General features: G+C 38.2%; 1 protein-coding gene across 1 annotated transcript; it reads right to left on the bottom strand.

Moving 5' to 3' along the window:
- Positions 1 to 3,176: 3,176 nt before the first annotated feature.
- Positions 3,177 to 12,248, bottom strand: LOC140146779 (methyltransferase-like protein 27). The gene is made up of 5 exons (XM_072168656.1): positions 11,917 to 12,248; positions 8,506 to 8,628; positions 7,920 to 8,055; positions 6,693 to 6,785; positions 3,177 to 4,762 (listed from the first exon to the last, which is right to left on the bottom strand). Exons 1-5 carry the CDS (start codon positions 12,154 to 12,156, stop codon positions 4,575 to 4,577), a joined length of 780 nt encoding a protein of 259 aa, XP_072024757.1. The 5' UTR covers positions 12,157 to 12,248; the 3' UTR covers positions 3,177 to 4,574.
- Positions 12,249 to 13,555: the final 1,307 nt, after the last annotated feature.

Here is a 13,555-nt window from a genome sequence, read left to right as displayed (position 1 = left end):
GTCAGTAATTCGAGAGCTCAGCGCAACAATACCTCATCTAAATTTTGTCCACTTTGAGAGTTGCGTTTATAAAGAAATCCTGGGTTCGCATAGGCAGGCCTTTGTTTCAATGCTTCATTGGGGTTGGAAATTCTATACGTAAGTCCGGGGGTGGGGGACACTCCCACTTTGGAGGTGACGCGTAGCCTATGTAGGGCCCGGGGGGGGGGGCACTTCCATGACAGATATGCATCATGTGCCTCAGGATAGACCCCTTTTTCAAACCGGTTTGTACCCAATGACCCCCTTTTTTGTGTTATGGTCCTACCTATTACCCAATGACCCCCTTTAAAAAATTCATGTACTCAATGACCCCCTTTTTCTATTTGCTGCTATACCCAATGACCCCCCCCCTTTTAATTCCCAAATTTAGGTGGTATTTGTGTTCTCCTCCAGACATAATGAGATTTTTCACATTTCCAAGGTGGCCAAGTTGTTTTTACGCAGTTTGGCACTTATTTATGTGTACTTAATGATACTCTTTTGGCAATCCTGCACTCAATGACTCCCATTTTACTTGTTGTTACCCCAATGACCATCCTTTTTTCAAAGTTTCATACTGAATGACCCCATTTTTTTCAGGTTGTGTACTGAATGACCCCATATTTTTGTAATTGTACATTTGACCTGAATGCCCCCTACTTTTAACATGGCCGAGGCACATCCCTGCCATTTCAGATAGGGAGTGCCCCCCCCCCCGGATGTAGGGCTGTTAAGACCCCCTTTTTCAGCGTCGCTGTCACCCAAAGACCCCATATTTGTTTACGAACACATGCTCTGTCACCCAAAGACCCTTATTTAAACAAAGAAAATTTGAAGCCGCACAATTCACTGTTCGAGGTTTCTGTGGCGCTGACTCACCCAAAGGTTCCATTTAAAAAAAGGTCATGTTTTCACATGACCCGATATTTTTTACATTTTCCTCTCACCGACTGATGCCAAAAATCATGCTCTCACCCAATGACCTCATATTTTTACATTTTGCTCTCACCGAATGTCCCTTAGGCCTACTGTGAAAGTGCCAGCCCTACACCTATATCCCATTTCATATTGAATTGCCCACCCCCATCCCGGATATCAGTCTTTGTTGTCACTAGAACTTGAAACCAATCCTCTGGTACTCGGACTTGGTCAAGGAAAAGGTCTGGTAAGATTTGTGTCAATGCCCCGTCTGTTATCAACTGCCGGTTATTCCTGGGTACCCAGGGGCTCGAGTGGACCAAGGTTTCAATTCATTGCCAAATGCATCACTTGTAGTTTTCACATGAATGAAATCTATAAGCTTAACTAGGGCCTACTCAACGTATAGGCCTATGCCTATACAGCCCCCCCCTCATAATTACTCACAATACACTGAAAGTCCATCATGAAATCTAACAGTCTTTCATAGCACCCTGATACACCTAATTTCCAAGTTTCAACATGAACACTAGCTGTTCTACACACGGTGCTGAATTTGGCAATCAAGGGGGCACACCACCATTACTTGGGATTTTACATCGATACATGATTTTTTTCGCGCTTGGACCGCCAGAACAAATTTAAAGTCATTGTTTAGCTCATAATTCCATCAAAACAAAACCAGGTTTAATATGGCACCAAAGAAATATATCCAAGACTCATATTGGCTAAAAGATTTAGCAAGTATAAGCTCAATTTCTACGTTTTACGAGGAATATTTAAGGTTTGCATTTTTTGACCGCAAAATCTTATTTATGCCCCCCAAAGGCCAAGGGCGCAAATCACCAAATCAGCTCTGTCTTGGAAAGAACGCTAAAATAAAAATAAAAAATCCCGTAGGCCTACATGTAAGGCCTATTTTTTCATGGTGAAACCTAGCTTTCTTATTTTTTAATTTAAAGTAAATAACGTGTTGCGTTATTTCGTTGTAATTCACTAGAACATGCTAACCACATAGAAAACTAAGTCCCAAAGGACACCAACCTGCCTCGAGTAGGCCTAGTCGTATACTTTTTTATCAGAACTCATCACCATCATGCATTTTGACGCATTGATTTGGTGTAAAGCGCCCGTTAGCTAAGACAAGTTTTGTTCCAAGTCTACCATATTATAATAATGATAATAATAAATAATAATAATAATAATTAAAAACTTCTTAGACCGTGACAAGTATATCCTTAAATATTGTTATTGTATGGATAATGATTCTTAAATTCAAAGCCATCATTGCAACACATTGTGCATTTTCTTTGAAGTTAAGGGATCTGGAATGAGCGTTTTGAGCGTTTCGACAGTATTTTTTGTGGGACACAAGAGGACATCAGAAATATCGAATTGCATGCATTCAGAATACGAAAAATGTCTTTCTGATATCAAATAATTTTCATTTTTGAAATTCACGATATAATACAAATTTTATGACAAATTATTAAAATTTGATATTTTTCACATTTTTGATATAACAGTCCTCGAAGTAAATTTTATAAATCTAATGATATATTCTTAAAGTGTATGTAGCAGGGAGGAAAAGCCGACGATCAATTGAAAATTTTGACCTTTGATATTGAAGATATGGATTTTTTTCCCAAAAAGACCTAATTCTTTTTGGTGTTTTGGGAAACAAAATCCATATCTTCAATACGAAAGGTCAAAATTTTCATTTGATCGTCGGCTTTTCATCCCACCTACATACACTTTAAGTATAAATCATCAGATTTATAAAGTTTACTTCGAGTACTGTTAAATATCATAAAATATCATTTTTTAATTATTTACCATAAAATGTGTAATACATTGCGAATTTCAAAATTATTTGATATCAAAAGGACATTCTTCGTATTCAGAATGCATATATCGATATGTCTGACGTGCTCTAATATCCCACAATAAATACTGTCCAAACGTTCATACCCCTTCCCTTAAACATGTTTAAAAAAATGGTCTTAATTTTGTCCAGAATGAGTATACAGTGTTAAGTAGTGAAAAAACTTTTGTTACAAGCATAAACCTACTTTTAGAGTTTTGAAAAGGGCAGTTTTTGTCTACTATTCAGGACTAATTCAGTCATGAAGTCACTTTCACACAACACTTATAGTAAACAGATAATCATTTCTAAGTTTGTTTTATTGGTACAAAATGTATCCTTACGATGTTATGACAAAATGTTCAGTGCAGAACTTATTTCTTTTCATGTGTTTACATCAATGACGTAGAAAAACATAGATCGCTGAGCTCGAGCTGGTACGTTGCCGTTTCATTGACAATCACACACTGAATAAGCCATTATGAAATGAAGGGACCTAACAAAATCAGCATCAAATACAACTAAAATGGAAACTGAATTTACTCTAGCATGTATGGATTAATAAAATTAAATAAATTACTTGTTTTAGCATATTCAACTTTACTGTGTACCATTTTTATCAAAAATTGCTGAATAATAAAGGCAAGCACGCTCCTAAATCTAGTTCATTCGCCCGTTGCCATGCAGCGCTACAGGAACGGCGACTGAAGGCGAAATTTCGTAAAGTGGTAGAGTTGTTTAGCGTGGCAACACTGATGAAATACCAGATTCAGGCGTGTTTGCCTTTATAATTCAGCAATTTTTTGATAAAGACAATGGTATACTGGGAAATTTAATGCGTTTTAATACATGATTTGTTCAACTTTGTGATCTATACAGCACCCAAACCGGGACCCAAACCTGCTTCACAGATTCGGCCAGCAGGGCCCTCTATCCTTTCTACCTCATTGGTTTACATACAGACTGTATCAAAATGATTGTTACCCATCCATTAGTGTTGATGTTTATCGGGAAGCCAGTTTCTTCTAGATGCATGGGATCCTAAATAACCAGAAGGTGCATGCTATAATATAAAAATTTACAACTGTGCGAATCTGAGCGAGTCTTGTCAAAACATGTATGTCGTATGACGAAAAATGCTGTTTTGAGAAAATCGCATTTAATTTTTGAAGACCCACTGGAGAGCACCAAAGTAAAATATGTTTATTATTATCAAAGAATATAATCAATAATATATTTGTCTTTGTTCTCAACATAATACAAACTTGTTATTCATTCACTAATTAGAAGTAGCCTAATTAATCTGCAAACTCATACGGCAGTATGCCAAAATATGCACAATTTGACAACCTATGTAAAAATATATGATACGCCATGTGATACGACAGTATGCCAAAACAATAGGAAACTGCAGTTACACGGTGGCCTATGGCGACGTATCGTGATACGACTATGATACGACTGTATGCCAAAACACAGAATGAAGATTTAGGGGGGGGGGGGGGTGTAACATAAAAAACATGTCGTATCATACTAATTAGTGCCATATCTCATTAACTAATTACATTTAGGTCTCAAAACTTTGTGAATATATAGAGTTTCATTCATAGATTTTGAAAGTTTATATAACTCATTTTGCCCAAAAATCGTCATACGACACTATGCCAAAACAGCGACGATTTTAGTGTGTATAGTTGCTTCGATAAACATTTCTTGCGCTTTTTTTAAAGAATAATTTGTCAACAGTTAAAAGAGTTCTCCCTGTCCATCATCATACCACTTTATACACGTACTGATGTCCTGGTTCATTGAGAATCAAATCTGGAATAAGTTCGTATGCTTCTTTTACCCACAATCCTTTGCGGACCAATTCCTGCAAGTCGGTGTCAAACTTTCCGTCTTTGAATTTCTCATAAGTATCCATGGTTTTACTTCTTACATTGAATACAATAAGACCGCCTTAAAAATAAAAATAAAATATGGATGTGTAAAGTAATACATGTAGTTATAATATTAAATGAGATAGAATTGTGTGTACAGGAGCAATGCCCGGAAAAAAGTCACATTCGCAGTAGGTTTCACTACCTGAAGAGAATTGATCAAAAATTGAATTCCCTCCTGAGTTTGGTATCTGTCAACAATTAGCGCAATATAATGTTATGGCGCTATTTTCTTTTTATATTTCCTCATTTAAATATATCGCTCCGCGGCTTCCTTTCATCAATTACCCTGGGTAGTCGAGAGCCAGCCACTGTGGGAGCAGGACGTATATTCAATCATCTATATTATGTTGTGATCACTTTGTTGATGCGGAATTAAAGTTTATTTGTGAAGTTATATTTTGTTATCCGTATATTTCTGTTCGAGTATTTAGCGAGTCTTTCCCCGTCTAACTGTGAGATCCATTGGCCATGTATCTGGTTTAATTTCTATAACCAAATAACTGGCGAGTGGATTTTCATATCAGTTCTGAGTCATATCAATAAGGATGCTTTAAACAACGGTTGCATTTCACCGGTACAAGAAATAGTCAACAAACCAACATAATCGAATTCATTAACTTTTAAGTCTGTTTAATTTCTGATTAACTTCTACTGTTTTGACATTTTATTTTGGCTGTTTTAATTTGATCACAGGCGGCATCCCAGATAGCAAAGCATAGTTGGCCCAACGTTGGCACTCAGTCAGATCTCACACCACCAAATCAGAGTCCCATAGAGATATGTGCTAAATTTGCCTTAAGAAAACATTTTTCCTTCACAGGAGCGACTCAATTTTAAGTGACAGCTATGATGGTTGAAATCAGCCCTTGCCTGATCCCTCTGGCTGGGAAAAATATAGGTTGCCCGTCATTAGTTTTTACGACTGGCCCTCGAAGTCTACGATGTCCGGGAATTGCATATTTACAGGCAAAATCATGCCAGTGTTTCTGTAAAGAAAAGGCTGCTTAAAATCATTAAAAGTTATTCGATCTCTCCCATCTGTGGTACACTTGCAGTATTTAACATTACTAATCATGACCAATCCAAATTTTGCCAAAGTTATGCACATTTCTGCTCATTCAGTTAATGCTTACTTTAGCTGTCCATGTTTTTTCTGAGAAGTGAAGTTAAGGGCACACAACCATATAATTCTTTTTGGTGGTGTGAAATCATCATATTGCTGGATATTGGCACAATGTTGGTAGGTGAACCTTGGCAACCTTAAAATCAAGCGGCGGGGATGACATGATAGAGAGAGAGACGGCAAAACTGATAAGCCGTATGGCACTTTCCACACAATCGGAACATGAAAGCAAATCGGGACTGAATTTCGCAGCTGCCGTGATCATTGGTAATCGCCATTCAATTTGCATCCTGAGTGATCGGAGCCTAACCAATACGGCGAATTTAAAACCGTCACAGCGACTCTCACCCAGTAATAATCAAATTTTACTGTATTTAATTAATTTGAAGGTTAGTTTTGTGGGGTTCAATATCGAACCCCAACGGTTTTAGCTTGTATTTATTATTTATTATGAACATAGGCGTACTTGTTTGTGATATTTTAAGCGTTTTTATTTCAAAATATAATCCCATTCAATTTACGCGGCTGACAGAGGAAATTTACTGAATTTAGAGAATGCCCAGCATTCTCCACCTGCTTAAAATGATAGTCGACTTACGCCAAGGTTGGACCAACAACGTTGGTCCAACATTGGCTTGGCGTCGGCTTATACCGACCGTGGCCATGCCGACCATCGCCAACGTTGGGCCAAACGAAGTCTTGCCATCTGGGATAAGACCGATTGGATCTGATCGAATAATACTGTTTGATTAAATATAAATATAGAGAATAATCTTGTTTAATATTTTTAATTACAGTTGAAACTGTTTTATACTTAACTTACCAGGTTTAACAATGCGTATCAGTTCAGGAAAACATTCTTGATTTAAATGGCCCTGCGCAAGAGCCCCGCACAAAACTAAACCGTCATATGTATCTGAAATAAAAACATAGTTTTTTATTAATTTATACGTTCCTAAGCGAATGCAACTGAAGAAAGTCGTATACATGACACTTTACAGTTACTGCCTGGTGCAATTGTATTCAGTATGTTTCGACTTTCAAAGGTTACGCACGTCACCCATGGACAAGACCAGCATGCGTGACCAAATGCCATTGACCACTATATAGAAAAGGGTAGGAACTTTTTAGATAAATATCATCAAATTTAAGTATTATTATTACACATGGGGTATTCCGTATTTGTAAATGTTATCAAAAAACACATTTTGGAATTAATTGCCGACGCAAAAAAACATTTATAGACGGAAACGTTTACAATAATTATACGTAATCACAAAGTTAAACAACATAGACAATTTTGCTGCATAGTACTCTCGTGTTGTTTACCGCCTGCATGTTTGCATTCAAATGTACAGGAAGATCACCAGCGGCGGCTGTGTAGAACGTCACTTCGAGACTTAATGTCTACAAGCTATTATGGCAGCTCGGAAGTGGTCACGTGCGTATTTATAAATACGTACAGTATTTATGGATATAGTCGAAGGATACTGTTGTATGAGCCCAGGACCTTGGTATTACTGGATATGTGCTCTTATATAACATGATAGGCCTAATGTAGGCCGTTTGTTTAAAGCAACTGCTTGAAAATTCGCATTTCTCATGGAAATATGGAGCGACATTTGTTGCATGTCCTATAGGCAGTCACTGTAAATGTTCTTCACATCTAAAATTTAAAAAAATTACAGATTAAAATTTTACAAAAGGTTGAGACACATGAATTGGTCCCAATGCCTTATTATCAAAACTACAATCCAGGAAAAAAGGTTGGAACACTGTGCCTGTCTTTTGGTATATCTCTTCCCCCGCTCCCCCAATTCAATGTTGGACGAAGCCATGTTGTCAACAAGTCTGTGAGACCCCCAAAATTGAAAGATGGGGAGTGGGGAAGGGTGAGATATAGGGGTGAGTCTGTACTTCACATATATTGCATGCATGTTTCTCAAGCCTCTCCAATTTTGATAGAGCACGCATTTCCATTGTTTAGTGCAAGTGTGCCAACTATTTTTTTCCTGGATTGTAGATGATTATAGGTTATGTGATCTCATACCATCTTTTATATCCAGTTTGTTGGTTCCGATGCGATCACATATCAGGCGTCTGTAGATACCAGTTTCTTTGCTAATGTTCAAACTTTCCGTAGATATATCAACTCCATCTATATTTTTAAAGCCGTGTTGTATTAACTATAAAAGTATAAAATGAGAACTTGATTATTATTGTACACAATTCTACCCAAAGACAATATTGTATTGTTTATCGAAAGTTTCAAACTACGGTAAAAGTCCGTTTTACGTAAAACGTATTTTCCTAACGCTGGATTTTAGTATTAAAAACTTATAAAGGTGTTAAAAGTATTGATGACGACGACGACAAAGATACTAACCATACGAGGATGATGATGGCGATGATGATGATAATGATGATAATCGATGATGATGATGATGATGATGAGGATGTTGATGTTGATGATAATGTTGATCCTAATGCTGATGATGATGATAATAATGATGATGATGACGACGACGACGATGATGCTGCTGATGTTGATGCTAATGATGATAATTATAATGAGGATGATGACGATAACGATGACAACTGCAGCAGATATATAGGATAGAAATTTCTGGTCCTACCTCTTGTGCCACAAGACCCGTTCCGCAGGCCATATCCATAATTTCTGCATCTTTGTTAATCACCAACTTTGCCATTGCTTCTGCTGACCATCGGGGTGCAGTATAGTTACCATGAGCAAGATCCTAAAGAGATTGGAGACACATTTCAAAGGTTACTAACATGGATATAGTAAAATAAGGTACGGACCCTTCAGGTATCCCGCGGATAATATGGTGGTTTCTATACATTGAGAGCTGCTATAGCCAATTAATTCAAAAGGTATAAACGACCTACTTTATTTTGCCCCAAAATCACTTCTGAATTCACGAATCTCGGTGCTCCAGCGCAGCACACTCACTACCAACATTCAAGTTGATTCAGTCAACAAAATTTCAACTTATAGTCTTACTGCATATGCTTAGGAAAAGGGGGGAGGGGCTCAGCCCCTTCAATAATTTTGGTGCGGGGCTGGAATACCTTTCACCCCCCCATAATCCTAGGTGAAGTTAAAAAATTGTGATAAAATAGAGGGAAAATGAGTGTTTGTAACCTATATTTTGCCAAATTTTCTGACTCCTATTGGGGAACGAAGTATTTTCAATTTCACCCCCCCCCATGTTGAATATCTAAGCCAGTGCACTGTACATGTATTAACTTGAAGAACTATATAGATTCAAACGCAGTCAAACAAGTATCAAAATGGTCAATATAGATAAATGGTTCCGCGGTCTATATTATCTATCTATACTACTAAAATAATAGCCGTTGTCTGTCTGTCTGTCTGTCCGGCTATGCGTTGCGCCGCGCTTCGACGCATCGTTCCGATATTGCAGACATAGATGTGTACCGGCCGGGCGCTGTTTACCGGGTAGTTTCGAAGGTCATCGGAGGTCAAGGTCAAAGGTCATGGGGGAAAATACCCCACGTGGATACAAAGCAGCAAGTGCACATGGATAAAAAGAATCCACTAGACAATCTACAACAAGTTTCAAGCTGCCCAAGCAGGTGAACAAGGTCATTCATTCATAGATTCCATTCAGCTTTTGGCTATCTGCCCAATTTGAAATGCACTGTAAATGTCTACCCAGAATGCATTGCTGCAAATATGCTATAGTGTCTTCCCAGCATTCATTGCTGAAAATGATTTCTATAAGCGCCCCTACCCCAATAAGCGCCCACATACCCCAATAAGTGCCCACATACCCCCTAATAGCTAAAGGGCTATTACAGCAACAGGCGCACTAGTACTAATAAAATAAGGAGCTCTGTCTGTCTGTCCGGCAATGCGTTTCGCCGTGCTTTGACGCATTAATCCAATATTTCGGATATAAATAGGTATCGGGCATTCCACGTTTATGGGGTGGTTTGAAAGGTCATTAGAGGTCGAGGTCAAAGGGCAAAATTTCAAACTTTGCCCGATCGGGCCCAAACTTGGTGGGTGGAATCCTTGATGGGAATATATGCCCGAAATGAAATCGAGGTCAACCGAGGTCAAAGGTCATCACGGAGGGGTCAAATTTCAATCTTTGTGGATGGAATCCTTCGTATGAGGGGAGCATGAAAAACATTATATAGAGGTCATCGGAGGTCAAAGGTCATGAATTTCAAACTTTGTCCTATCCGGCTCAAACTTGGTGGGTGGAATCCTTGAAATGAGGGGAATATGTGCGAAACAAAATTGAGGTCAACCGAAGTCAAAGGTCATCTAGGGCAAAGGTCATCTGGGGTCAAAATTTCAAACTTTCTCCCAATCTGGCTAAAAGTATTCTCCATATCACGGGAGCATGAACAAAATCAAACCGAGGTCACTAAATGTCAAAGGTCATATGGGGCAAATGTTAGAGTATATCCATTGGGCTTACACCACTGTGGGCTTACACATGTACATGGTAAAAAGAATCATTGATATGTTAGGAACATGTCATAAAGTCAAAAAGGGTCATGGGTCAAGCAGTATCTCTATCGTGCAGCTGGTGCCCTAATAGCAAGGGGGTGACACAAAATTTACGTTTGTTCTATTAGCAACGCAAAACCTATGCAAAATTCCGCTGGTTTACTAGCTAGAAAGTGAGGCCAGTTATTGATCCGTTATGAATAATTCATGTTCGACCCCTTGGATCATGATAATTGATATTGGCAAATAACAACGTTGTTAGTTTTGCGAACTTTGCCTGTTCAATGAGAGTATAGCGCCCCCCCCCCAAATACATCTGGGCACAAATCAGGCGAAAACGACCCAGTTTAATGACATGGCGGTCGGGTATTCCCATCAGGCACCAGTGATATGTTTTTTCAAAGAATGTCTATTAATTGGATATGAAATGACATTTTGCAATAGCAAAGTCAAAATTAGGACTTGCTGCCAATAATATGAAGGAAATATGTGACAGTGGCAAGGTGTGAAATACAAGTAGTATTTGAAGTTACAATAACCTTTGATACCCGACCTGACCTTCCATCATGCTAATTAAAGCTGCCGCTTCCAGGAGTTCTTCTATGCTAATAGCAGGGCTACGACACTGAAAAATTTGCATAGCAAAATGACCCGTCTCCTGCGCAGCCAATTTGGTTCCGCTCCATCGAAATTAAGCTGGTCACGGAGCTGGAGGAGACTACCCTCCGTTGTGTTTGTTCATTTGTGTATGGAGAGCCCTTCTTGGAGTCCGTAATGACTTAGGCTACGCTCTCAGCTAGAGTCCGACGCTGCATCATTGCACTAGAAATACCTTTTCTGTGAAATCGCTAGAGCCAACCGGGAACACGTATTCGTTTTGAAAATATAGCATTAAAATTAGTATCACCCTTGTGGCCCCGTCATAATACCAATATTTGTCATTATACAATGTTATATATTATAATGAGCAATATTTAGCAACGTATTAAATGTGCAGTTCATATGCACAAACGAATACTGATCTTTATGATATTCAGGTTTTTGTACATCACATATAACATGTCACATAGGAGGTCATACGTGTTGACCTTCATCTATTGTATTTGTTCATCTGTGTATGGAGAGGATTAAAGCCATTAAACGCCATTAAAACTCCATCAGTATTAGGGCGTAGTTCAGTGAACTCATCGTATTGCTATTCCAAGTACTTTGATAATACAGATAATAATGTATTAATGGGTCGAGGCGATTGCATTGAAAAACCTAATAAATTATTCATAACAGTTACATAATCAATCGATAGTGCGGACACTTTTCATTTGCAAACCACCAAAATTCGTGATCTTTTAGCGTTGGAAAGGAAACCACGTGAATAGAGTGCCCTCTCAAGAATATCTACTCTCTGCTAATAGCTACAGGGCCATTACACCTACATGTACATGCGCACTAGTAGTACCGTATATAAATATACCCGGCACCTGCAAAGCTGCAGCGCTCTGCGCAGGGTTTGTATATACGGCAACCATGTTAATCTCACCTTGTCGTAAGTTGGTGCCCATTCATCGTAAAACTGTCTGATTCCCTCTAACGTTGTTGGGTATGCTTTATCTTTAACAGCACTTATCTTACCCGCCATTATGGTATTTATCAATCCATGCAATAATTTTTGACCTGCTATTTTAAATACAAGCAGAGCTAAGCAGTGCAGTGCAGGCTTTAAAGTTATCCCAGGATGAATATGTCCGTACGGGCCGGACCATGAACTCAAGGCTAACATACTTTAGTAGTTCTATGACCTCAGAATCTTGACCTGCTTTGAAATCGAGTTAAAGGGCGCATTACATCAAATCACTGTGCGAAAGGTGCAATGGTGATGAGATCCGGTTAAAAGTATATGGCTACTGGAGACAATATGGTGTCCTTAGGGACCATGTTCTTTGTGAGGTTGGCATGTTCTGATTTAAATGAAAGATGCTAACCTATTAATGACTAAAATTGATATATTATACAAATCGATTTCACAAGACAAGTAGGCCCTGTCCGAATTACTGCTAACGGAACCCGGGTAACGGAACAAGTTTTAATACTAATTTTGGCGTTGAAATAGCGGCGTCGCTTTTCAACACTTTTTAATAAAAAAATTGAATCTGTAAAGTTCACCAAAATTGAAGCTTAAATTAAAATTCATACCTTAATTAATACAGGGATATGACGTAAAAAGTGAAAAATATTGTCACGCGTGCCAAGAAAAAAAAGTTGATTTTTACGTGCTTTTCAATGGAGAAGTTATTTTGGTGGTCTACGCCCTAAACGAGGCGATGGGAATAAAATAAAAATTCCCTTGGGGATGTTCCTTCAAGTTAACGTTGAAAGATTTGTTTTTGGGACCGTTCATTATTAATGCCGGAGGGGGCCGGGAGAATGTTGAACTTTATGTGTGAAAAATACCCAACCCTCTATAATTTGCGATGAATCAATTTCACGTAACCCATTTATTAATATTGAAATAAAATCACATAGGCCTAAACACCTCAGCCCCCCCCCTTCTGAGCAAACTTCTATTAATTTAATCACAGCGATACACAATTATTATGTAATATAACTATATTAGTCATTTGCATACTTTCAAAAGTATTTAGACTTTGTGGTTGGGTGTTGAGTTTGGTAGTGATGTCTAAAACTGACCTGCAATTATGGTAATTAGCTTTAACCTTGATTTGAAACACAATTAACCAAAAAAATGATGTTACTTACTACTAAGGCAATTGGCATTTAACGTTACATTGGTAACTTCTGTGGTCACACGGTTGTATACCGGGGTAACAAACTGAAATGAAAGTCGAAAGTTCTAACAAAATGCCCCATTTTCTCATTATCAGCTTGAATTAATTTATTCATTGTATGATACCAAAATCGAATAAGTACCCTCGTTTAAATTGTGAAAGATGCATCACATATTGGAACTGCATTGCATAATGCAGACTAACAATTTAAATATAGACGAATCTAAATTCACGCATTCCTACACCTGACTAGCAGCCTTTAGTTGGGTAGCCGTCGGCTACAATGCACTCAAAATGTGAAATGATTCGGCCTTGGCGGAAATTTTAAACTGCATTCCATCACCCGTTTTACACCTTAATACATAATAATCGGATTAACTACACGCGGTATCT

The sequence above is a fragment of the Amphiura filiformis genome, chromosome 2 (assembly GCF_039555335.1).
Source record: "Amphiura filiformis chromosome 2, Afil_fr2py, whole genome shotgun sequence".
In the NCBI taxonomy this organism is placed as follows: Eukaryota; Metazoa; Echinodermata; class Ophiuroidea; order Amphilepidida; family Amphiuridae; genus Amphiura; species Amphiura filiformis.
This window is presented reverse-complemented; position numbering and strand designations above follow the sequence as displayed.

Coding starts and splice junctions, on each gene's coding strand:
- LOC140146779 (XM_072168656.1), bottom strand. CDS start 12,156: ATGTTAGCCTTGAGTTCATGGTCCGGCCCGTACGGACATATTCATCCT. Junction 8,056..8,505: donor CGGGTCTTGTGGCACAAGAG/GTAGGACCAGAA, acceptor ATACTTTTATAG/TTAATACAACACGGCTTTAA. Junction 4,763..6,692: donor GATACGCATTGTTAAACCTG/GTAAGTTAAGTA, acceptor TTTATTTTTAAG/GCGGTCTTATTGTATTCAAT.